Source organism: Bos indicus, chromosome 6, assembly GCF_029378745.1.
Source record: "Bos indicus isolate NIAB-ARS_2022 breed Sahiwal x Tharparkar chromosome 6, NIAB-ARS_B.indTharparkar_mat_pri_1.0, whole genome shotgun sequence".
Classification (NCBI taxonomy): domain Eukaryota; kingdom Metazoa; phylum Chordata; class Mammalia; order Artiodactyla; family Bovidae; genus Bos; species Bos indicus.
The window spans coordinates 61,078,894-61,106,191 of record NC_091765.1 but is presented as its reverse complement, the minus strand read 5'-3'; the positions used below and the strand labels follow the sequence as shown (position 1 = coordinate 61,106,191).

At 41.8% G+C, this 27,298-nt stretch overlaps 1 protein-coding gene across 20 annotated transcripts in view; it reads right to left on the bottom strand.

The window, feature by feature from the left end:
• Nucleotides 1-27,298, bottom strand: part of LIMCH1 (LIM and calponin homology domains 1) — a 352,227-nt gene that overhangs the window by 177,246 nt on the left and 147,683 nt on the right. For all 20 annotated transcript variants that reach the window (XM_019962649.2, XM_019962653.2, XM_019962658.2 and 17 more), the window contains exon 3: nt 5,727-5,796. In XM_019962649.2, coding sequence (XP_019818208.2) covers nt 5,727-5,796 — 70 coding nt within the window. The remainder of the gene's footprint in view (nt 1-5,726; nt 5,797-27,298) is intronic.

The window sequence follows — 27,298 nt, the reverse complement described above, 5'->3', positions numbered from 1 at the left end:
AACTGGCTAAATAAAGGGCAGCGTTTTTAAAAGTTGTTGCTATGCCAAAGACCTAAATTTGAGGTCTTTCTCTCTGGCAACAGCTAACAGTGTCACTCACACCTAAAAAAGAATGCAAGCATCTGCAGGCAGTCACCATGCGGCCGTGCATGTCAGCGATCGCTACAGAAGAAACACAGACCCAGATCCAGGGTCTTTGCATTCTTGCCAGGAAATGATTTTCAGCTACTTTGTTTTAACACCTTCACCCCTGAATTCTTTGTAACCACAGCTCAACTCAGGGGATAAAATACACCTATTCATGCCTTTGTAAATCTACACATGTTTATAATTTGGGATTGCTATGTGAAAACACACTTTTCTATTTATCTTCAAGTCAAGCAGCTGGGCCATCTTAATGGATTTTTCTCAGCACCAGGCCATTAAGTCACACAGGCATGGGTTCCAGGCATGGAGATCCCCCTGGCCATACTTCTTAGATCTCCATGGCCCCTGCTACTAAGGACTGATTAACGGGTAGATGGTCAGTGACCTGTCAACTCCCTGACAAAGTACAAACCAACCTAGAAGTCTGCAGATGCATTTGAGGAATGCTGTTTGTTCTTTCCCGAGTGTCACAAATATGGGTGGAAGAAATGTCATGTGAAGAATATATTCATACAAAAGGTTGCAGCTCTACACATCCAAGATAGTCTCTGCTACCTTCAAATCTACTGCTCACCTGCAGTCCCCTTTCCTTCTCCAAACAGGTAAGAGAATTAATGTTTCAATCTCCAATGTTTTATGTTGTAAATTTTCAAGCCTAACAAAATCCTGCAAGAAGGGTACCATGACAACTGCATATCCTTTATCTAGATACAAAATTTTACATTTCCCTCCTTCCCTGCCCCGCTTCCTGCCCCCCTCTCTCCCCCTTCCCTCCATCTCTCCATGTGTATATGTATATAAAATGATACATTATATGCACAAACCTCTTTTTGCTGAACATCTTGAGGATTAGTTGTACATGTTGTGACATTTCATGTCTAAAGACTCTAGCTTTTGTTCATCTAACATTAAGAATATTCCCCTGTATCCACCACTGTCTTTGACAAGATAGTTAACATGTAAAAGAAATTCAACATTGGGGAAACACTGTTATCTAATATTCAATCTGCACTCAAATTTCCCCACTGTCCCAATATGTCTAATACAGTTGCTCATTCTCAATCAAGGATCAGACATGGCATTTGGCTGTCATATCTTCTTAGCCACCTTTCATCTGCAACAGTTGGGGGGCGGGCCACTGACAGAGTTAAGGAATGTACACCAGTTGTTTTATGGAATGTCCCTCAATTTGGACTGGTCTGATTTGTTTCCTCAGAATTGGATGTAGGCTAAAGATTTTGGTAAACACTTCCTCAGGGTGATGCTGTGACTTCTTTGTGCATCCCTAGGACACCTGTTATTCCTGCACCCATTATAGGCATTGGTAAGTAAGAGCATGGGCTTTGGATCCATCTTAGTTTTTACTCGGAGAAGGCAATGGCACCCCACTCCAGTACTCTTGCCTGGAAAATCCCATGGACGGAGGAGCCTGGTAGGCTGCAGTCCATGGGGTCGAGGAGAGTTGGACACGACTGAGCGACTTCACTTTCACTTTCATGAATTGGAGAAGGAAATGGCAACCCACTCCGGTGTTCTTGCCTGGAGAATCCCAGGGACGGGGGAGCCTGGTGGGCTGCCATCTGTGGGGTCACACAGAGTCGGACACGACTGAGGTGACTTAGCAGCAGCAGCAGTTTTTACTGTTTGTGTGATCTTAAAGCTAGCTACAGTGCTTAAACATGAATACTAAATCATTTACACACCTTGAATTGCAAACTAGTAACAACAGTTATTCAAAAATCTTACTGCCCAGATCATATTTCAATACAGCTGTCTTTTTTGTCTCTATTAACTCATTTTCTCATAAACCAGGAGATGCTAACAGTATTCTATAAAAGAGATCATATGGACCATAAACACCAAAGGCTTCACAAAGGAGGTGATTTTGCACTGGCTCTTGATAAGTAAATAAGATTTAGTCAAGACGAGCAGAGAGAGATATATTCATAAGAAGTGTCATGAGCAAAGGCTTCATACATAACAGTGAATAACATCTGAGGACCTATGAGTTGATGGTAATAACCTAGGTAAGAGATGAGAAGACCTGCTCTAGGCCTTATCGAGTGGCCAACGAAATGCAAACAAGTAGACAGACTGAAGACAGTTGCCATATTCTAAAACCAATACAATATTGTAAAGTAAAAAATAATAATAATAAAGAAATGATAAATGGTTTAAAAAAATAATTAAAAAAAGTAAAAAAAAAAAGAAAGTTGCCATATTCTTTAATAGCTCAACGAGGGCAACTGCATGTTTCTGATGCCTTCCTGACATCGGTGGGCAGCAGCAGTGGTCATTTAAGTCTAATTTGAATATGAACAGTGTGAGATGTTCAGTAGGACATCCAGACCGAGCTGTCCAATACACAGAACAAGAGACCTGGAGATCAGGAGAAAAAACCTGGTAAGAAGTGATGACTTGGGGCAATGCTACGAAGAGTTGAGGTCACGAAGACAGACAGGAACATCAGTGTAGAAAGGAAGCAGATGACAGATCTGAAGAGCAAACTCTGGAAGAAGCTTAACAGGATGGGGAAAGGGCACAGAAGGGTAGCAGTTCTGTTTCTTGTTGGTACCCCAACTTGTGCACTGGTTTTTGGAGATGTTGATCTGGTGGTAATTGGAGAAGAGGAAAAAAAAAAAGAGAGAGCTTGACCAGATTTGTAGATTAAGGAATCATGAGTGAATGGGCAGTAATTAATTATACATAAATAAGTATTTTTTTTGGACTAAAGATAACTCCGCTGTGTGTTTTTTCCAACACCAGCAAGCAATTAACTCAGTTCTGACACTCTTCACCTGGGGATAGTGTCAGATGTCCCAGGTCAAGGCTCAGTCCCATTAAGACTGTCCCCACAAAAAAATTAATAAAAAAAGGACTGCCCCCATTTCAGATATCCGTCTCAAGTCCAGGTGGTCAGCTGGGCTTCTGAACAATGAGCTATAAACCACAGGTTCTCAAGATCTCCTTCTTGGGTTTGATTAATTTGCTAAAGTGGCTCAAAGAACACAAAGAAACACTTACTTAGGCCTATCAATTTATTACAAAGAATATTATAAAGGACTCAGAACAGCTAGATTAAGAAGTACATAGAGCAAGGTATGTGGGGAGGCACATAGAGCTTCCATGCCGTCTGGGTATGCCACTCTCCTGGGATCTCCATGTGTTCACCAATCTGAAAACTCTCCGAATCATGTCCTTTTGGTTTTTTATGGAGGCCTCATTACATAGGCAAGACTGATTAAATCACTGACACGGGTAACTCAACCAACCTCCAACCCCTCTCCCCTCTCTGGAAGTCAGTGGGGTGGGACTTTAAGTTCCAACTCTCTCATCATGAGGTTGGTTCCCCTGGCAACCAGCCCCCGTCTTTGGGGCTTTCCGAAAGTTACCTCATTCAGGTGGGGCTGAAAGGAGCTTGTTATAAAGAACAAGATACTCCTTCACCTTTATAGAACTGGAGCCATTTCAGGAACTGATGACAGAAGACCGAGTATTATAACAAAAGATGTTTCCATTGTTCTCATGGCTTAGGAAATTCCAAGGGTTTTAGGTGCTCTGTGCCAGAAACAGACAAAGTCCAAATACATATTGCTTATTACAAATCACAGTCTCACAATAACAAATCAGTCAAGAAAATATAAGTGATATAGGATGGGATAAAATGGAAAACCATTACTTGGAAAAGAGCAAGAAAACAGAAATGATGGAAAGGATAAAATGGAAAGGAAATTCAAATGAAAAAAAAAGAAGAAGGACAAGTTAGGGGTGTAAATAGGAGTAAAGCAGCAGAGGTGCCCTGGTTCTCTCGAATCACACGGCCTGCCTGTTCCAAAGCAGAGGCAACAGGTAAAGAACAATGCTTGATCTGCTAGAAGAAACCAACATAAACATCAATGCATGTGTCTCAAACCCTTAATTTTGCTCCAATTATTTACGATTCAGTTTAAATTCATATTTATAAAACCCTTCTCTCCTTAGCTTCTGGACTGAGAGCTGCTTCCTGCAGCCATGTGGGTTTCACTGGTGCCTTCCTTGACTTCTTGCTATAAGTTTTGCTCCTATAATATTATATATTAGACTTCCAAGGTCTGGAGATGCCACATGCTTGGGGCCAAACAGATATCTGTCAGCTTCATTAAAGCAATGGCCTTAACATTTGAAAGAGATGGATTTAATAAAAAGTTTTAAAATAACTAATACATGTACACATTAATGAATATATTAATGTGTGATCTGTAATAAGCAATATGTATTTGGACTTTGTTTCTGGCATATATTAATACATGTACACATTAATGCATAATATTAATATACATAATATACAGATTTTTAATTAGATTATTTAAATCCATTTCTTCCAAATTTAACTATCTATGTATTGACTTACTTGGCTACCTGATTCTGATGAATGAAATTAGAAAGATTTTTAATAACTAATTACCAAGGTACTACTAACCAGAAAGGGAAATAAAATGCACCGGCAGAAATAGCAATTCTTACAATTTAAAAAAATCCATTTCATTCAACTTGCTTAAACCATGTACCTAATTAATGACCCCCACAGTTCTCAAACATAATTTTGTTGGTGTTGTTGCATCAAATTTCAATTAGTCATTGTCATATGACTGTGAAGCAAATCATCAAGTCTAAGTAGGAGCCTGCTTAAATTCTTGACATTTTTCTAATTGTTTTTTGCAAGACCACAGGCACAGAAGGCACCACAATGAAAACAGTCGAAGCACTGTTACTAAGCCACACATACCCTCAGCTTCCTGTGCACACATGTACCTGTACACGTACACGTGTGTGTGTGAGGGCGCATGTGTGAGCCCAGACATATGCACCGTGTTGCTTCTAGAGCTAAGGTTTGTTCGTCCTTTTGACCTTTCACCTTTTTCTTATTAGCAAAAGGTAACAACAATTAAGCAATAAAAATTAGTTGCCAAGAATTATGAAACATATCAATGCATGAAGAAGAATCCTGCATCTGACTACATGTGAACATTTGAGTTTTACTGGTTTTAGCTGGGTAGGTTCAGAAGAACCAGGGGTTTGCTTAACAGTTCTCCAGACAATAGAATCACCTCAGTGACTGTTATGTCTTTAGAAAGTTGGTCTACAAATGTGGTACTTAAACGCAAGTAGATTTATAAGACTGAAAACAGCAATTTATCATGAAAATGCTGCTTGTTCATCATGAAATTCTTTTTCTCACTACCCTTTCTCTTCTTCATTCCAGGGGAATGCAGAGAACTGAAATGAGAAAACCATAATTACCATCGCATTCCTCCCCTCAGGTCAACTTAATTACCAGCTTCTCACCCCAAAACAAATTTAACTCCTTAAGAATGAACGTTATTCTTATCACTCATGGGAAAAACACAAAGATTAAAATGACATTTAGGCGTAACTGCAATCTTTCATTTTTAAGTGACCTCACAGTTTAATGGCTTCAATGCATTCTCATTCATGTGGAATATATACTGCAGGAAAGAACTGTAATAAATGGCATTGTCATGACCCTTAGGTTAGAGCAAAGGAATATTGGAAGATAAATCTCAATTCTGGATACTCACCAATCCTGCAATGGGGGTAGGCAATCTATTGATCTTTTTAACAAGTCCTGGCTTTATAGCATTCAGCAACCTGTCATGAAAAAGACAGAAAGTTAAGCGAGACATAAAGCAAGATGGATCACACAAATCACCTTTATCCGGGGCTACAACTACATTGCTGAATAGGAAAAGCAGTGAATTTAAAGCATGTAGTAAATCTCAATAATCTGTGAGCCTTTGTGCATCCCAGTGAAGAACTTTGCCAACATCAAGTTTGTCCATGGCAGGTGAAGTTTTAGAATTTGGAAATAATGAGAGAAAAGAAAGGATGGAAATTCAGGGGAAAAGACAAAGATGTGAGCTGGACTGAGCCTGGGAGGGAATTGTCTAGGATGGGAGCCAGTACTGCTACACACCAAGGCTGCTTCCCAATCTCCTGGCTAAGGCAGAGGTCTCTCCAGGGATGCACTGAGTTCAGAGACCAACATCTATCTTTGCAAATAATTTGCCAAGATTAATTCTTCCTCCAGACTTTCTTGGTCTTTGAAGAGAGTGGCTTGTTAAATGTGGTGAGCTTTGCTTAAGAGAGGAAAGAATATGTTTAGCAAGAGGTTAGCCAATTATATCCTGCAGATCTGAAACAATGCTGACCACAATTCCCTAGGTATAAAAGATATGTGACCCAAACATTTTGGGGGTAAAGGTTGAAGTCATGTAAAAATGGTAATACAAAGGAATGCAAGAGAAGCAACCATAACTGTTTATCTTCAGGAAATTTCAATTCAGAGTGAAAAGAAATAAGGAAGGCAACTTGTAAAACTAAAATAGGGTTGGCATCAGGGTAACGTGGTAGAATTGTAGCATTTGCCAACTAGGGTTATTCATAAGGGAATTAATGAAGGTATGGTACTGTAGAATGGAGGCATTTATTTTTACACTCAGGAATCAGAGGAGAGGCAATAAGGTAATTTATCTCAGGACACAGGGCAAAGAGAACGTTAGGACAGGGGTTTGTTTTCTACAATTCAGGGGTAAGCAAACTATAAATCATGGGCCAAATCTGGCCCAATGCCCTTTTTTGTAAACAAGTTTTACTGGAACACAGCCTTGCCCATTCATTTACGTTTTATTTACTCCTGCTTTTGTGCTGTGACAGCAGAGCTGAGTGGTTACAACAGAGAAGCTAGAGCCCACAAATCAAACAATTTTTACTATATGGCCCTTTACCAAAAAATTTTGCCAAACTCTGTTATCATTCATGCAGTCAAAGATTATAGTAAATTATGAAGAACCTATGCTTAATAGATTTCCACAAACCAGTAACAAAAGATGCTTTGAAAGAGTCCGATAATTAGTCTTGAATTCAGCCTCTGTTTGACCTTGACACCGCCATGCATTGACAGATGGAGAAATGTTGCTACAGTGGTTATGATAGGATATTCTGGTTTTACACCAAGAATTGCCTGTTCTTGGAAACTTTCACCCCAGTTCTTAAGTGCTGCCAACAAGAGGCAATGCCCAGAGCAGCCACAAAAGAGTAGTGCCTTTTGGCCCACTGAGAACCAAGATGGCACGCCTTTCATGAATGCACTTAATTTTAACCATGAATTTAATCTTCTTAAAAAGTGTGTTTTTTATTTTATAGCTTCAGTCAGTTCAGTTCAGTTCAGTCGCTCAGTCGTGTCCGACTCTTTGCGACCCTATGAACTGCAGCACGCTAGGCCTCCCTGTCCATCACCAACTCCCGGAATTCACTCAGACTCATATCCATCAAGTCGGTGATGCCATCCAGCCATCTCATCCTCTGTCGTCCCCTTCTCCTCCTGCCCCCAATCCCTCCGAGCATCAGAGTCTTGTCCAATGAATCAACTCTTCGCATGAGGTGGCCAAAGTACTGGACTTTCAGCTTTAGCATCATTCCTTCCAAAGAAATCCCAGGGCTGATCTCCTTCAGAATGCACTGGTTGGATCTCCTTGCAGTCCAAGGGACTCTCAAGAGTCTTCTCCAACACCACAGTTCAAAGCATCAATTCTTCAGCACTCAGCTTTCTTCACAGTCCAACTCTCACACCCATACATGACTACTGGAAAAACCATAGCCTTGACTAGACGGACCTTCGTTGGCAAAGTAAAATCTCTGTTTTTTAATATGCTATCTAGGTTGGTCATAACTTTCCTTCCAAGGAGTAAGCGTCTTTTAATTTCATGGCTGCAGTCACCATCTGTAGTGATTTTGGAGCCCCCCAAAATAAAATCTGACACTGTTTCCACGTCTATTTGCCATGCAGTGATGGGACCAGATGCCATGATCTTCGTTTTCTGAATGTTGAGTTTTAAGCCAACTTTTTCACTCTCCTGTTTCACTTTTAACAAGAGGCTTTTTAGTTCCTCTTCACTTTCCACCATAAGGGTGGTGCCATCTGCATATCTGAGGTTATTGATATTTCTCCCAGCAATCTTGATTCCAGCTTGTGTTTCTTCCAGTCCAGCATTTCTCATGATGTATTGTGCACAGAAGTTAAATAAGCAGGGTGACAATATACAGCCTTGATGTACTCCTTTTCCTATTTGGAACCAGTCTGTTGTTCCATGTCCAGTTCTAACTGTTGCTTCCTGACCTGCATACAAATTTCTCAAGAGGCAGATCAGGTGGTCTGGTATTCCCACCTCTTTCAGAATTTTCCACAGTTGATTGTGATCCACACAGTCAAAGGCTTTGGCATAGTCAATAAAGCAGAAATAGATGTTTTTCTGGAACTCTCTTGCTTTTTCCATGATCCAGCGGATGTTGGCAATTTGGTCTGTGGTTCCTCTGCCTTTTCTAAAACCAGCTTGAACATCTGGAAGTTCACAGTTCACATATTGCTGAAGCCTGGCTTGGAGAATTTTGAGCATTACTTTACTAGTGTGTGAGATGAGTGCAATTGTGTGGGAGTTTGAGCATTCTTTGGCATTGCCTTTCTTTGGGATTGGAATAAAAACTGATCTTTTCCAGTCCTGTGGCCACTGCTGAGTTTTCCAAATTTGCTGGCATATTGAGTGCAGCACTTTCACAGCATCATCTTTCAGGATTTGAAATAGCTCAACTGGAATTCTATCACGTCCACTAGCTTTGTCTGTAGTGATGCTTTCTAAGGCCCACTTGACTTCACATTCCAGGATGTCTGGCTCTATTGGTTTTTCAAGTTGGAAGGCAACTTGTTCACTCTTCTCATGTTTCAGTTTAGAAAACTGAGGCCTGACAATGATGACCTGACTAAGTGGTACAGTCAGGCTTGGCATCTGAGTTCCCTGGATCAACACGTTCTCTTGGGTAGAGCTAACATCCCATAGCTTGTGATTCAAAATATACAGATAGGATGCCTGAAAAGCAGATTTCAAATGTACAAAATTCTTAAGATATATTAATTTTCTTACAGTTCGTAACACTGTTGTTTTAAAATGGAGTTTTAAATAGTAGTCATATGCAGTTGTTGAAAAAGGTCATTGACTGGACATGAGTGTCGGCTAACCCAAGCTGGCCCCACCATTGGCCTGTATGTTCTGCCCACCATTCCCACAGTGGGAACCATCTTCCAGCACTCGGCCTTGAGATAAGAGCGTGTTATTGAGACTACCTGGACTGAATACATGACTGAACCCAGTTAAAGCATCTATATAAACTCAAGATTCTGGCAAGGTTTTCCTCGTCTTTCAGCCGCCCAAGGCAAGCATCATATGTAAGTTCCTTGCTTATTAACCCTGCCACCTACAAGTCTGGTGCTACCTGCCTCTTGTGGGGGGCTCTCCTTGCCTTCTTTGTCAAGCAGACCAGGGGACCAGGTTTCAGTCTCACTTTGGGAAATCCCAAGGTTGCCAACCAACAGCAGTGCTGCAATTCAAAAGGAACCCAAGGGATATCCAGTCAAACTTAAGTCTCATTGTCACTGGGATCCCACGGGGCCCCAGGCTAATCTCTGAAGTAACCTTAAAGACTTTCCAAAGAAAATATATAAAGACAGTTATAATTTTTCTAAAAAGACAGGTGTAGTATATAACATGCACCGTTCTCCACCTTATTTCTCCACTTAGCAACGTATATTGGAGGCTGAATAATTTGCTCTGGAGAGCAGGCCTTGTCAATATGTTTGGACCTGTGTCCCATTTAATACCTGTGGACAGACTGATCCGGAGCAGTGGGGTGGGGCTGAGAGCCCTGGCCCTGAAGTCCAGCTGACTGACTCCAAAGTCTGGCTTGGTCACTCACTGGGGGTGTTACTATGGGCAAGCCCATGAACACCAGTTTCTTCAACTACTATAGAGAAACAACGGCAGCAGTTGCATAGTATGTCAGTGAGGCCTAAATGTGACAGAATATGTGAGAAGCTAGCACAGAGCCTTGTGCATAAGAAGCTCTCTATAAATGGTTCTCCACACTTGGCATGTAAATATTTATTTATACTAATTCCATTCACAGCATTCTAGATCAACTACTTTCTCTAATACTTTAAAATTTTTCTAATGGAACAAAGTACCATTGTATCAGGTCCCATGTTCCTAATTAGTCAAAGTAGAAAAAAATAACAGATATCCTACCAAAAAAATCATAAATTACAAGTCCTTGTTTAACAAGGTACCCATTTTGTCTTCTATATCTAAGAGTTGTATTATTTTTAGTAATGATGGATCCACCAACTCCTCTTCTATACATGTTTAGAGTTTTAAAGTCTTAAATATTTTATTTATCCTTTGTAGAATTACACTTATTGGCAGAAATCTTTCCTGTTACATGAAGTTGTAAAAAAAAAAAAAAAAAAAAAAACAGCATTAAAATGACAGACCTTAATTAAAAGACCAAAAAACCTCCACTGTGATGTCTATCAAAATGTTTCACAGCAAATTAAAAAATAAAAAGCCATAGTGCTCTTAAATATTTGGGATATTTTCAAAATCAAGGCAGCTGTGGGTTTTTTTTTTCATGTAAACATTGCCCCAGTTCCATACACAATTTACAGTACACAACAATAAAAGATAACATTGAATTCACATTGCAGAAATGCCCGTCACCTGCTTATCTTGTATTTTGCATTAAACTGAGGACATTTTCTGTATTTATTAGAATCAGATGAGAAGTTTAGCAAAACAGCTATGAGTCAAGCATATTATTCACTTGCAATTGTATTAAAAACCACTGTTGTCCCCCAACATATTAAATATAAGCATTTTTGGAAATATTTATTGATAACACGCTTTAAAGTTATGATGATGATATTTTATATTTATGAACCATCTGAGATATATTGTTCCCCAACTGTCGTGTTCTGCAGAGACAGGTCATGTATTCACTCCACCATTTTTACAGAAGAAAAGTCTGAGCCTCAAACAGGTGCGAAGGCTTCCCCAGAGATATGCACACAGACACGCAGCCAGAGGGCAAAGCCTACCACAATAAAGTTCAACTTCGGTATTTGTTATCAAAGCACAAAACAAAAACAACAAACCAAAAAAACACAAAAAACCCTCAGAGAAAACAAACAAAACCCAAAAACCCCAATAAACACTATCTAAATACAATGGGAGAATATCAACACGAGGTGGGAACACAAGGGAAAAAGAAGGGGGTATCTGCCGAGAGATGGTCAAGTGTAAGACACATGGGATCCAAGTTTCATTTACGCGTGCATACAACATCCTCAGGAGCAACTGCAGAGAAAAGGAGGTGGTCATTTACTTGAGGCAACTCCCCATTCAGTGGAGTCCCACACAAGTTTCCCACCTGTGAGCCCCAAAAGCTGCAACTAGAACAGTCTGTCCTCTCTATCTGGTAACAGATTACCTTCGTACTCATCTAAAGACATTTCTGGGGCTGTGGCATAATTTTATATAACAAAAATTTAAACTTTGGTATTATTCCACATCTCCTGCATAAAATGTACCCACAACTACCATGGAGATGCAGACACAGAGAACAGACTTGCAGACACAGCGTGGGAGGGCAAAGGGAGGGCGAACTGAGAGAGTAAAGAGGGAAACATATACACCACCGTATGTAAAACAGATGGCCAGTGGGGCTTTGGTGCATGACACAGAGAGCACAAACCAGTGCTCTGTGACAGCCTAGAGGGGTGGGATGGGGTGGGAGACGGGAGGGAGGTTCAAGAGGGAAGGGAAATATGTATACCTGCGGCTGATTCATGCTGATGGCAGAAACCAACACAATATTGTAAAGCAATTATCTTCCAGTAAAAAAAAAATTAAAAAAAAAAAAGAATCACATCTGGAGATTTGGCGGAAAAAACAAAAAGATTAAAAAAACTGGAGATATGGGTGCTGACTAGGATGAACTAATATTCAGATATTTATTGATGCAGCAATTATTAATCAAGTGCTTGCCATGTGTGGCACACTGTTCTAGGCCCAGGGAAGGCAGGACTGGAGCAGACAGACAAAAGAATTTGCCCTTTAGAACTTCTCTTCTTGGAGCAAGTGAAGTGTGGGGGGAAGTAGGAAGAACATATTATAAACAAGTAAATAAATGAGAGGAAAATTTCAGATCACATAAGCCCTGGGAAGACAAGCATAGGAGTAACCCATGCAGGTAGCATTTAAATCAGCTGATCAGAAGGCTGCCTTGGGGAGGTAACACTGGGGAGAAAATGGGATGATAAATGTATGTTTTACTTGTTAAAACCTACAGCCAAAGAGGAACTGCAGACAAGAGTTTTAGGTGGACTGCACAGTAAGTAGCAAGGCCTGGAGGCAGGAGCAGGCTTAGTATATTCAAAGCCAGTGTGACAAGCAGAGTGAGTGGAAGGAGAAACACAGGGCCTGATAGCCAAGGTGTAAGCAACATTCAGGCCCAGGTAAGCTGTCTGAGTGTTCTCTGGAAGGAATGATGCTAAAGCTGAAACTCCAGTACTTTGGCCACCTCATGTGAAGAGTTGACTCATTGGAAAAGACTCTGATGCTGGGAGGGATTGGGGGCAGGAGGAGAAGGGGACAACAGAGGATGAGATGGCTGGATGGCATCGCTGACTCTATGGACGTGAGTCTCAGTGAACTCTGGGAGTTGGTGATGGACAGGGAGGCCTGGCGTGCTGCGATTAATTCATGGGGTCGCAAAGAGTTGGACACGACTGAGCAACTGAACTGAACTGAAGCTGTCTGGATGTTTCCTAAGTGCAGTGTACTTAGAAGTATGTCACATTTTTTAGGTGAAGACTGAAATGATCTGATTTGTACTTTTAAAACATCACCATATGCAGGTAGTATTAAAATCAATTTATAACTATAGGTATATAGAAATCTTTTATTTCTTAAAAATCATGAGTATCAGATAGATGAATAAAACACTATAAAAAAACTTACAGCACTCAGCAGTGTTATCATGAGGAAAGTGCAATGAATTTGGAGGAAGCTGTCTAGGTTTTAACAGGTAAAACATACATTTAGCTATGAGCTCCTGGAAAGTCCCTTGATCACAGTCTCAGTTTTCCCCTTAATAAAATGGAGATCTTGAAAACCTGACCTTCCATCCAAGACTGGTGAGGAGCCAGAGGGACAACATGTGTTGCTAGAATTTGGTAAGTGGAAACTTGCATATTCACATTCATTTGGTATACTGAGCATGTCCCTTTCTGCTAAGTAAGTGCAAGTTACTCTAGTTTCAACTTTTCCATAAAGCCAGCTGCCAAAGACTAAAATAAGCTTTACTTCTTTTCTGGCCACCTCTGGACATAAACCTCACATAAAGAAATCAAGTCAACAGATGTGTACAGCTTGCCTAATATATATATATTAGGCAAGAAACAAATATATATATATATTAGGCAAGAAACAAATATATATATATTAGGCAAGAAACAAATAAAAATAGGAAGAAAAGTTTTAATCTTGGATAATCCTCAATTACGAAAAAAATGCAATGATATTGAAAGGAAAAGGAAAGTGAAGTCACTCAGTTGTGTCCAACTCTTTGCGACCCCATGGACTGCAGCCTTCCAGGCTCCTCCGTTCATGGGATTTTCCAGGCAAGGGTATTGGAGTGGGTTGCCATTTCCTTCTTCATTGAAGGTAAGCAAAAATACATGTGTTTCTTATATGAAAGGAATGAATCGGTGTCTACTAAACTCTTACATTCTAAATCTAAAACACACTGTGACCTATTTCAAGTAAGGCTGCTCACGTGTTCTTTCACAGACTCAACAAATATTTATTGGGCGTGCATGATGTCCCACCCTGGAGCTGGGCACGGGGACGCAAAGACCCCAGGTCTTTCCCTCATGGGGTGTGCTCGCTAAGAGATTTAAAACCTACAGGAAGACCCGAACGAGGCACATACGTGGTTCACTGTCACGCTACCTAATGCTTGGCCATCTTGAGTTCTTGAGAAGGTGAATTAAAGACATTCAGCACACATTCTGTGGAATCCAGTTCTTAAAAGATTACAGACTATATTCCTTAAAGAAACACTGCTGAGACATCCAGGAATGATGCAAATGTTCTGATTCAAGATACAACCACAGGATGTGTTTTTATAACTCTTTGTAACACTATATCCAGCTTATGATAGCCTCTCAATGATGGGTTAATGGTTATAAAATACAAACTGAAGAAATCTGTGTATATCTGAAATTAAAAAAAAAAACAAACTCAAATCCCAACTGTGGGACAGAGAGGTTCTGTTTCATACTGACACATCCAACAGCTGGTATAGTAACTCTTCAAGAGGCACAATACTGAGAATACTGCAACAAAGGGTATCAGATCATCCTAATGTCAGGAAATACACCAATGGGCAGTTTATTTTTTACTGGACTGTGATAAACACTAAAGGTAACATTTTTAAAGGGTTGCAAAATTCAGCTTACTCTATACGTCATTCAAGTCAGAAATTCAAGTCTAATAACTATCCTGGAGTTTGGGAGAGAGCAGAGATGCAGTCTAGACCTTCAACACAGGGTTGGAAAGTTCAGGCTTAATCTCATGGGAAATCACTTTATTCTTTGCAGCAAGAGATTACATCATCTCATGTAGCTGGGTTTGTACAGCTGCAACAGGCAACTATGGTCACAAAATTACCTACTTTGTGTCCCTTTTCATTTGGTTCTATAGTGTTTTTCTTTGTGGTTTCCTTGATCACTTTCTGGTTTGACTACATACCCTGGTTGAAGGTGTGTGCACTTTCATTTTATCTAACATGGCAACTGCTTTTGAACCTAAGCATGAGATCAATTTAACCTTGACTATAAACCTGTTACAGATGCCATTTTTAGAGATTTCTTCTTTGCCAAGAGTTGCCTTGGCAAAAGCAGGAAAGTTAATAAACCTTCTGAGGTCAAGAAAAATTGACTAAAATATGGGGTAAGGTGAAACCTGAACCAAAGGAGAGTTTCATATGAACAAAATAGTATTGGAATGCAAATTACTACCATTAGTATCTACCAAATTTTTTGGGGGGTGCTATACATCGTCAAGACTGTGTGAAGTATGAGTCTTTTTGATCATAAGAATTTTAGAAGGTCTTTGTTGACTTGAAATTCCAAGAAATTAGACCTAACTGTGAATTCTAGGGCAGGCTTCCCTGGTGGCTCAGCTGGTAAAGTGTCTGCCTGCAATGCAGGAGATCCAGGTTCAATCCCTGGGTTAGGAAGATCCCCTGGAGAAGGAAATGGCAACCCTGAATTCTAGGACTAAACAGTGCTATTACTATTCTGAAACAGCTGCTCCCCAAACTCATCTCCTTTCTCCCTAAGACACCCAGCTAGGCAACATCTCTCAGATGCCTTTGCAATTTTCTGTAGTAATATAACAGAATTCTGGCCAATGGAGTGTGGGCAGAGTAATATATGTCACACTCAAGCCTGCTCCCAAACCTCTCGGAAACAATTTTCCATTCTCCCTCTTGCCTCCCCCACTTACTAGTTAGATGTTTACACCAAGTAAGACCTTAGAAGTCATGTGTTGAGGACGGAGCTTCTGTGAGCTGGGGTCCCTGGACAACTACCTGACTCACTGTCATCTCCACCCTCCCCTGTTGCCAAACCTGGGCTACACGAGAGTGAGAAGGACATTTCCGTTGCATTAAACCACTGAGAGTTAGAGGAGCTTATTCGTTACAGCAGCCAGCAGTACTTTAACTATTACAGCTCTCCAGGAGGTCTTTTCTCAATAAATAGGGGCCTTACTTGGGCAAAGTGTATCCAAGAAATCCTGCAAAATTAAACACCTGGGCACGTCCTTTCCCCTGGGTCTCGTTGGGAGGCAGCAGGATAGAGAAGAGCTAAAATTGGGGCTACTCTAAACAAATGGACCTATTTTCCTACATTTGCTAGGGATAAAATGTCTTCTTGCCTATCACTTCTGCTCTCAATTCTAAAAACAAAAACCAGACAAACGTTAAAAAAAAACCCTACAGTAATGAAATAATCTATAAACATAGAAAGGAACCTCCAGCACTTATCTGAGTATCTTGTAGGTTCTGATTCATTTGCAATCTCTCTCACAATCTATCCTTTGCATAACCATTCTTGTTGTCTAGAAATTACAAAATTTTTGGATTAGAAAAGATCTAAAAATCATTGAAAAATCTAGGAATGGAAAGTGTCACCAGGCACTTATCTGAGGTCAGAGCTCCTAAGTGGTAGACTCAGGATTACAAACTCATGCTTGTCTGCTAAGTCGTTTCAGTTACATCCTACTCTGTGTGATCCTATGGACCGTAGCCCGCCCAGCTCTTCTGTCCGTGGGATTCTCCAGGCAAGAATACTGGACTGGGCTGCCACTCCTCCAGGGCATCTTCCCAACCCAGGGATCAAACCCTGGGTTTGATCTTACATCTCCTGCACTGGCAGGTGGTTTCTTTACCACAGGTGTCTACATTGAGAAGAGTGCATTATTTCTTGCATTTCAACAACTAATCTCCAGGCACCAATCTCTGCCATCTTAATCTGCCCAATGTCTCCAAACCAATCTCATTTAAACCCTGACCTTGGCCACACTGCTTCCCTCCTCCAATGACTCCCAGGCTCCCGAGTGCCCACAGGATGCCCTCTTAATGCCTTCGCCTGGGAATCAAGCCCCTTCACAACCAAGCTGCCTTTGCCACTGTGCCTCCCATTGGCTCAGCGATAGAATCTGCCTGCAATGCAGAAGACCCGGGTTCGATCACTTAGTTGAGAAGATTCCCTGGAGGAGGGCATGGCAATCCATTCTAAGTACACTTGCCTAGAGAATCCCATGGACAGAGGAGCCTGGCAGGCTGCAGTCCACAGGGTCCCACAGAGTCAGATATAATAGCAGCTCCCATTCAAAATCCTCCCCACTTTTATGAGCTACAAGTTTAAGATGACATACGTGATCAATGAACCAGGAAAGCTGGCAATACATGAAGAGAATTTAGTGTAACCAAATAAAGTGGGAGACTGAAGTTACTCCAACACAGGCACTGATATGTGTAATCATCACTGCGCTATGTAGTAATTATGTATAAATGATTGTAATTAGTATTTCTTTTGCACAGCTAACACCCGGTATTGCTGGGTTTACTGTCAGGAGGGTGGGAGAAAACTTGGAATGTGAAAGTGCTGGAACATGGCTCTGAAAGCTTTGGTACCCAGGCTTGAGTGGGACAAGCAGCCAGCTCCTTGCTCTCCACACTTCTTCAGCAGGAAGAGCTCAAAATCAAGAGTTCCAGGATTGAGACCCATACAATTCCAACAGTAATAGGAGCCTCCGGAGACAGAAAGACCTGACGTTCAAATGGCAACTCACTATGCAAGTTATTTGGGCTTCCCTGGTGGCTCAGATGGTAAAGAGTCTGCCTGCAGTGTGGGAGACCCAGGTTTGATCCCTGGGTCAGAAAGAACCCATAGTGAAGGAAATGGAAACCCACTCCAGTATCCTTGCATGGAAAATCCCATGCATGGAGGAGCCTGGCAGGCTACAGTCCATGGGGTCACAAAAAATCAGACATGACTGAGCAACTTCACTCACTCACAGGCAAATTATGTAAGTATTCAATATAGAGTCTCAGTCTCCTACTCTGCAAAATGGGCACAATAATACCTATTAGTCATGGCATGAGAGTGTGAAATACTGCATGTAATACATTTGGCACAGGCCTGGTATACAGCGTGCACCTCACCAATGTTAGTTACTACCATCATCTCTTCCCTGCCCCCGCAACCCCTCTCCACCCTCAACCAGCTTACCAAGTAGGTTTGGATCCCAACCCTGCCTAAAGATGGAAATCTATGCACTAATTATTGGCTCACATCTCCTCCCAAGCATCCTGCCTGTGGCTCACGCTAGGTTGGGAGTTGGGAGAGATGAAAGCACTGAGGTGAGGGAATGAGATAATGTTAGTCCTTTCAGAGGGCAGGATGGCAAGGGAGTGGTCGCTAACGCTGGGAGTGGGGAGGAAGGAAGGGTGGGAGCCAACAGAGCAAAGGCAGTAAGAAACCCAAGGACAATCTCGGCTGCACTGCAGCTGTGCGCACAGCTGCCTCTAGCCCTGCTTCCCCGCCAAGTCCTAGTTATGCTTTAACTCTTGCCAAGGCTCCTGGTCCCCATTCTCACTTGCCATCCTGAGGGTGATGGCAAAAAGCCAAGGTCCTTTGCTATCCTAGAAATGGAAGGTCAGCCCCTAATGTGGCTAGTTAGAATTCTGAATTGATTTCCTATTCATTCCATATGCTGTTATCAAATGCCCCATGCCAGGTGCCAAGTTAAGCCCAGACGACACCCTCCCCGACCAGACACTGGGTTCTACAGTGAGACTGACACTAACTCAGATGTGCCACGGGTCACGTAAGACTTTTCCCCCATTGGAACCAGTGTTCCAAGTTCTAAATTAATGACTTAGAAAAGAACTTCGGGAACATAAAATGTACATAATAAGGTTATAAATTAAGGATGGACATAGCAAGACAAGTGTAGGATGTAGTTCTGCTTCTCTTTGGGAAGCATGACATTTTCCCCCAAATATTCGTGTTTGGTGAACAGCAGAAAGTAATTAAAAGTCTCTACTGCCAACAGATGTAATTTCCTAAAAAGCAACCTAATGTCATTGTTCCTCTGAACAGAGACTGTGCTGGCTGTCTACTGCTCACTGGATGCTGTTTAAAGTCCTTTTCTTGCTATTCACGGACCTGATACTGACCTTTCATCTCCAGCCTGTCCCATTTCTTTCTAAGTTCTGACCACAGTTTCACCCTTGGGCAAGCAATACCCCTTCATATTGCAGAGCATTTTCACATGCTTGCTGCTCCCTCTGTCTGACATGTCTTTCCCACAGGTCTCTGCTACCCTGCTTTGTGGGCCAGCAAACTCCTACTCATCCTTCAAAACCCAGATTAAATGTTACTTCTTCTTCAAATCATTTCCTCAGTAGAAACTGTATCTCCCACCTCTAGGTTCCAACACTCTCTGGCTATTAATCTATTTATCACACATCATAGAATCTGTCCAACCTCCCCACTAGGCAAAGGGTTATTCCTCATTGTAACTTTCAGCTCTACTATAAGGGTCAGTCATTGGTAAGGCCTCAATTTGTGTTTGGAGAAGGCAATGGCACCCCACTCCAGTACTCTTGCCTGGAAAATCCCATGGACGGAGGAGCCTGGTGGGCTGCAGTCCATGGAGTTGAGAAGAGTCGGACACGACTGAGCACCTTCACTTTCACTTTTCACTTGCATGCATTGGAGAAGGAAATGGCAACCCACTCCAGTGTTCTTGCCTGGAGAATCCCAGGGATGGGGGAGCCTGGTGGGCTGCCGTCTATGGGGCTGCACAGAGTCAGACATGACTGAAGTGACTTAGCAGCAGCAGCAGCATGGGATAATTATAACTATGTTAACAATTTTAAAATGCTATTTTTGCAATAATCCCTCCTCTTCCCATTTTCCCAAAACCTACTGCATTCTTGCCATGTGCCAGCATCATTATATATGGAAAGATGGGACATTATATATGTCAAGGAATTTATAATCTAATAGAAAGTTAACACATACAATCTCATGAGTAGTGCCATGTCTAAGACAAGTTACTTGCTCTAGGCAAAGCCAAAATACTTTTCAAACCAGAAACAAGAAAGAGATCACTTGAAATCAGAGTTTTCATCGCCACTACAGGATGTATGGTTGTCAACATAGCCACGGACTCTGAGTGAGAAGGGAATACAGAATTGAGGGCACAGCCAGGGGGACATCTTAATGGACAGAAAAGTGCATATTGTGTGGGTTTAGGAATTAAGGAGATAGACATGGACAGGCAAGTGAGTACCCCAAGTGGCTGGAATAAAATGCAGCCAAGGCATGGAGCTAGGGGAGCACAAAAAGAATCATGGGAATGATGGTAATTCTCTATGGCCAGTGCAAAGGGCTGATTAAGATTAGCCAAATAGAAAAACCATCCCCAGACAGTGAAGGACACCAGGTTTTAGGCAAAGGAACCTGAATTTCGTGCTGCCCCGCAGAAAGAAGTACTGGGCATGATGAAGCCATGCTTCGGAATGTCAGCCTCATGGCAGCGTTCATAGTGACAGAAGAAAACGGAGGCACTGGAGCTAATCATTGCCTTAACTTTAACTTCCCATTTGTCCTTTCATTCACTCTTTCTTCTTCTCCTTAAAATAAAGAGGAAAGTCCATTTCTGTATAGTTGACTTTACAAAGGAATCATTTATAAATTTGGTCCTTGGTGGGCTATTTAAGAAAAGGTCCTCTTCTGCGGGTAACCAAAGGAAACATTTAGAATGGCATGCTTCAGGCAGAAATTCTGCAAACTTCACTGTGGGAGGCCAGCCCACCCAGCCTGACAGGCCAGTAGAGACAATCAAAAAATGGATTATTAAGGAAATACAATTAGGGAGCTACTAAATCCTCTCAAATGCAAGTAAAGCCTAATCCAGCATGTAAGCCCACAGGCAGCCAATGGGAGAGGTCGTTTTCTCCTCTACCACACAAGCAGCCCATATTTAAACCTACTGGTTTTATATATCTACATATATATATTTTTTTAAGCCAATTAATCATTCCAATAAATATGCAATAAATTTGTTCACAAGGAAAGAGATTAAGCCTGTGATTTCCATGAATGGAAGTTTAACATTTATCAAGGTACAGATTAATTGTTGTTTAGTCACTAAATCATTTCCAACTCTTTTGAGACCCTATGGACTGTAGCCCACTAGGTTCCTCTGTCCATGAGATTTCCCAGGCAAGAATACTGGAACAGGTTGCCATTTCCTCCTTCAAGGTATATTCCCGACCCAGGGATCAAACCCATGTCTCCTACATTGTCGGGCAGATTCTTTATCACTGAGCCACCAGAGAAGCCCAGGGTGAAGGAAGTCATATTTTGAGGGTAGTGGTTTCAGAATGATAATTATGCTAAAAGAAGTTTAAAATACATTTTCTGAAGCATGAAAACAAAATATACTTGCCCTATATATTAAGAGAAAAGAAGTTGTGACAAGGATTATATACTTTTAAATGGAAAAGCTATGTGCAAAAATGGATGAACTTGAGAATATTTCAGATGCACACAAAGAGTGCCCCCTTCCACTAGTAGACTCTTGTAATTGATGCTAAAGCATAATTTGGATGTGAACAGTTGAATTTCCCCCTACACACTGTGCAAAGAGCCCCTCTTTTAAATAGAAACCAAAGTCTGTTTATTTGGTGAGGATTCAAAGAGGAAAGAAAGGCAATACTGGGAGTCTGTTTTGCTCATCATGAATCCTACAAATTCGCCTTCCATGGCCTTCATCTGTTTTCATCTTTCCTAACAGAAGGCTGTCAGGGATACTCAGTTCTTGCCTAAGTCCCCACCTAAGCCAAGCCAATCTTCAAACAAAAAGCTGCTTTTCACTGGAGATCTTTACAAAAAGAGTGGGTTGAAATGTCCTTACTTGAACCTAAAAGCTTAATGGGTCTTGGTGCCAAAGGGCTGGAATCAGGCCAAGTCAATGAGGCCAACTGTGATTTGGCAGAAAGACAAGGGAGAACCCTACATAGGAGGCCTATCAAATTCTCACCAGTCTGCTAAAGTCAAAATCAGTTAGGGCAAAAGGACCCAAATTTGCTGAGATTGGAGTGAGTATCTGGTTTAGTGAAAGAGCTCCAGACAAAGATTGGGAGACGCACTGTCCTCTAGCACCCTGGGTCTCCATCTTGTCATCTGCAAAGGATGGTGGGACAATCTGATCCAGGCTGTTTACCTACCGTAGTCACTGAGAGGATAAAATAAGGGAAGGGTTCGTGAATACTGACCAAGGTAATGGTCACTGGAAGAGACCAGTCTGGAATGGCCAACCACTGGGGTGACCATGCACACACACATACACCTATGTACATACACATACATATTATATACAGACATATGTACCTATGTACTTGCCAAGGACAGTCCCAGGTTCCAGCAGCACAGCTGGTTAACACCCCCTTTCACTCTCAAAAGCATTTTGTCTGATATGTGGTCACTTCACTGCTAAGCCATTGAGTCAAGCTAATCTCATTTCCTTATCAAATAGTGGAGGAAAATACTGCATGTGAAGTTTATATTAGATATAAGGTCACTAACAATAATAGCCTGTTGAAATGATGCAAAAGCATGAGCAAGAGCTAAGACCATTAGGTGGAATCATGGTCAGTTGACTGGCAGTTCCCAGAGATGGCCATTAACTGACAAAGTTTCTAGTGCCTCCCTCTACCAGTGAGACAGGAGACCTCAGCTCCTTAGAAGTCTTCTTAGCTCCTCTGGATTCCATGACACCATGCTTGTGAGTTTCCTCTCGTCCCTCTGATAGCCTCTGTGTGAGTTTCTCTTTTTCTCATCCTGACCAGGGAGGAGGCGTCCTCAAACTGAGACCTTGCTCTGCTGCTCTTTCTTGAGGTGCTCTTTCCCTCAGAGAGACTGTCATATATCACGGCTTAACCCTAATGTCCAACAATGGCTGCCAAGTCCGATTTAAATCAGTTAAATCTATCACCTAACCACTAAGTTCTGCCCTTGTCCCCGATGGCCTACAGGACTCTCTGCCTGAGTGGATGGTCTGGACCCCAAACTCAGTCTGCCCAAACTGAAATTATGGCCTCTCCCACCAAATGGAGGACCCCTTCTAGCTCACACCAAAGGTCCACCCTGCTTGTCATTAACAACTGAAATGTTTAAGTGATTTTTCAGTCTTCTCTTTCATTCATCTATCCCTATACCCTATCAAGTCTTGTTGATCTCTCTCTCTTTAAAAAATATTTATTTATTTAATTTTGGCTGCATCGTGTCTTCATTGCGGCCCATGGGCTTCTCTCTAATAGTGGTGCACAGGTTCCAGAGCGTGTGGGCTCCGTAGTTGCAACATGTGGGCTTGGTGGCTTGGCAGCATGCGGGATCTTAGTTCCCCAACCAGGGAATCAAACCTGAGTTCCCATCAAATCGCACTAGAAGGCAATTCTTAACCCCTGGACTGCCAGGGAAGTTCCCTGTTGATCTCTTTTAAATTCCTCTCATTTCCACTGCTCTGGAAATCACACCCCAAAACTCCTCCTACAGTTTACAAAGGCCCCGTGCAATCTTGACCCTGCCTACTTTTCTTCACCCACCCTCCTCTCATATCATTATCCTCCCTGTTTTCTACCTTTTCGCCAAACTTCTTGCAACTCCTCTGATACATGGAGCTTCTATCTTAAGCATTGGTAAGATGATGTCTTAACATCTCAAACATGTTATTCTCTTGGGTTAAAACATGACTTCTCCCTACTTTCACCTCTCTTCTCTCTTTCCTGGCTAATTCTGCTCTTCATTTAGGACTCCACCTAAATGTCACTTCCTCCAGGAAACCTTAGGTTAACATCACACAAGAGACTAGGGTTCAGATTCTGGAGCTCATTTTGGCACTCGTTATATTATGTTATGGCTTAGTTTACTAGTCTCTATGGTAACTGGCCACACCTGTAAGCAGGTTCTTAAAAAGGTTAGTTGGATGAAGAAAGTCCCTCCAGGCAGACTTCCACTATTTGCTAAACACAGCATCCTCATTCCTGTCCCCAGACCTTTCCTCTGCTTCTGTTCCTGTGTAGTATGCCCTTGTCATTCCCTCACCTTTTCTCATCTTAAGTAAAAGGCACTTGGTATAACATCTCCCAAACTCAACCATCTTCCCTTGTTTAACTTATTAAACCTGGTGGATTAAGTCTTAGTTACCTGTGCATTTACTCACATACTGGTTTACACAGTAACAACTGCTTTGTGTGTATGTCAATCTCCAAGCACATTATAAAACTCTTGAAGACCATGGATTGAGCCTTATACATCCTTTTTATGCACTTCAGTGCCTAATGTGGGACTGTACAGAACACAAGTCGATGTCCAGTAAGTCCTCCATATGACAAAATGTCTCCATGAAAAGCTACGCCATCAACTCCCCAACTGTCCTAGTATATGAGTCCATATTCTTGGCACCCCACAGTTTATGCTGAAATCAGGACAAGAATCAAAGACAAGTCCTTCTTCTCAGAATAAGTAGTTCATTCATCAGTTATGATATAAACAAGTATTTGCCAGCAGATTTCTTATCTTCAGAAAACTATTTTGGCAATATAAGAACTGAGACAAAAATCCACTAAGACATTTTTTTACTGGTAACTTATTTGCAGACCAACATACTTGGACTTTGCATTCCATCAAAATGTGTCTGTAGAACAAACCCCAGAAGTTTACCTCCGTGACTCCTAAGAAGACATGGAGAATCTTACAGGTAGAGTACAGACAGTTCCATCCTTTGAACTCCAAGTCCTCAGGGGTGGGTTCATTCTTTATATAAAACTGTATGTGTATGTGTGTAGGCAAGGGAGGAGTTGAGTGGGGAGGGAAAGAGAGAAGAGGAGAACGGAGATAATACTGATGATGACAGCAAAAACTGGGAGAAAGTTAATGATGATTAGATCTAATCTAATCATGACTAGATTGCCTACTACTGGACTCAATTTATCCAACAGCTGTTTGTAACAGATGTATTATGTACCAAACCAGTGTCCAAGGGGAAATCCAAAGATAAATAAAAGAGGTCTTCAGGAAGCTTTTAGTCTGGTACAGGAAGCAAACATGGGATAAAGAGGTCGAGCACTGTGATAAGGACTAGCACGGAGGCTGTACAGGTAGACAGATGCCAGAGAAGAGCCCATCAGCTCTGCCTGGAGGGTCCTGGAATAGCTTCCGAGAGGAAGAAACCACAACAGACTGGAGGGAGCCGGAGGAAATGACGTCACCACAGAGGTCAAGGCCACTGTTTTCAAAACAATCGCTCTTGGCCTCGAGCTCTGCCAGCCAAAATTCATTATTCACAGATGATCAAGTTTGTAAGGGACCCAAATGTTCTTGCCTGGTTTGATCACAAGTTGAGCAAGAGAAACTAGGAAAGCAGGCCCCCCATTGGTCCTTCCTGTGGCTTGCTGACAGCCCAGGGAGAGAGCTGATGTGTGCACAGTGACACAGAGTTGCATTGGCTATGTCATATTTATAATTGACTTTGGGCCTATTTCCAACAATAATAATGGAAACGGCGAGTGATTCAGAGTGCCAGCCCAGGCCAGACACTGCCGAGCGCTTCATGCATTCTCTCACTGGAATCTCTCAGGGATCTGATGAGATAGGAATTTCCCCCATTTCATGGATGAGAGGAGAAAAGCTAACACTTAAGTGCCTGCTATGTTTCAAGCACGAAAGAGTTTTATATCCATTATCAAATCATTTACTTCTCTGAAAAACTCAATGAATTAGGTACAATTATGGCTGTTTTCGGAGAAGGCAATGGCACCCCACTCCAGTACTCTTGCCTGGAAAATCCCATGGATGGAGGAGCCTGGTAGGCTGCAGTCCATGGGGTCGCTAAGAGTCAGACACGACTGAGTGACTTCACTTTCACTTTTCACTTTCATGCATTGGAGAAGGAAATGGCAACCCACTCCAGTGTTCTTGCCTGGAGAATCCCAGGGACGGGGAAGCCTGGTGGGCTGCCGTCTCTGGGGTCACACAGAGTCGGACACAACTGAAGCGACTTAGCAGCAGCAGCAGTAGCATGGCTGTTTTTATAGATAAGGAAACTGGGGTTCAGGGAGGTGAGCTAACTTGCCTAAGCACACACAGGGGGTGAATCTAGGATCTGGACCATCCACTAGGTTGAAGCAAATGAAATTACATTATCTGCCTGATTGTGGTCTACGGATACAACAGTTTCACAGGATTCAGCCTAGGAGTTCCCAAATCCATTCACTTTTCACCATGCTCCCCATAAAAAGATATGAACTGGCTTTTGTTGAATATCTATCTTTGGATAGTAACTAAAAAGAAAGAAAAGTGTGAGGTGAGGATGAGAAAGCAAACCACAGAGAAGAGAGAAGAAACACACCCTGCAACTGCATGCCATTATTATCATCATTTTGCTGTGCTAGCTTTAGCTCTTTCTGTATATGCCTCTTGCTCCCTGAACTATTTGCATATAGTTGTAGGGCATATGGATAATCATTATGTTATTCTTCTAACTTTTCCATAAGTTAAAAAAATTTCAAAATAACAAGTTGTTGGGGGAACTTATAAAGAAACTCCTGAAAAACCCTTCTTTGAAAAGGCATTTGATTTACACAAATAGCACTTTGCACTGAAAACTCAACTTTATGAGGGTAAGCAATTCACAACCAAAATTAAGTCCACAGTCCTCACAGGCTGACAAACTTTCTGTAAAGGACCAGGTAGGAAACATTTTAGGCTCTGTGAGCTCCACACAAACTCTTGCTTTGTTTTGATTTGTCTTTTATTTACAACTCTTTCAAAATGTAAAAACCATTCTTAGCAAGCAGGAAGGCCTGCACAAAAACAGGCCAAGGGCCAGAATTTGCCAACTCCTGATATAGATGGAATTCCACAGTGTTAGCTGTTCAGTCATGTTCGGCTCCGCAACCCCACGAACTATATAACCCACCAGGCTCCTCTGTCCATGGAATTCTCTAGGCAAGAATACTGGAGTGGGTAGCCATTCCCTTCTCCAGGGGAATCTTCCCAGTTCTATTTAACAATAAAGTCTCAGGAAAACAAGTCAGAACCATTCCTTTCTGGAATATTTCATAATACGTCTGAGCTGCATGCAGGGAACTAGATGGCAGTCAAGAGTGGTTCTGTACTGGGAGCAGCTTCCTCAGGGAATGGTCTTTGTAGCTTTCCTTTTAAAATCTCTGAAGTCCCCAAGGATACAATGTGGTATTCATTTAACATTTCTAACAGCATGACACTTGTCACACGTTTGCGGCTTTGTCACACTTTGACCCTAGGCCTTTTATATAACGCTCCGGGGAGAGCTCACATCATTGGAGTATTTAACCTCCAAACTTCAACGACACACTTGGCAAAAACAACAGAGAAAGTTAGAGCAAAAATACATCTACAGTACTATAATTCTATTTGGCACCTGCACTTTATTTTATTCTTGCTTTTACTGTAAGTTATACATTTATGCATAAGGATACTATATCTGGGGATACATATGCAAACGCAAGTGTATTGCATTTCACAGGCAGAGTAAAAGAGCTCCTGGGGTGATTCTGAAGCTACTCAATTTCCATC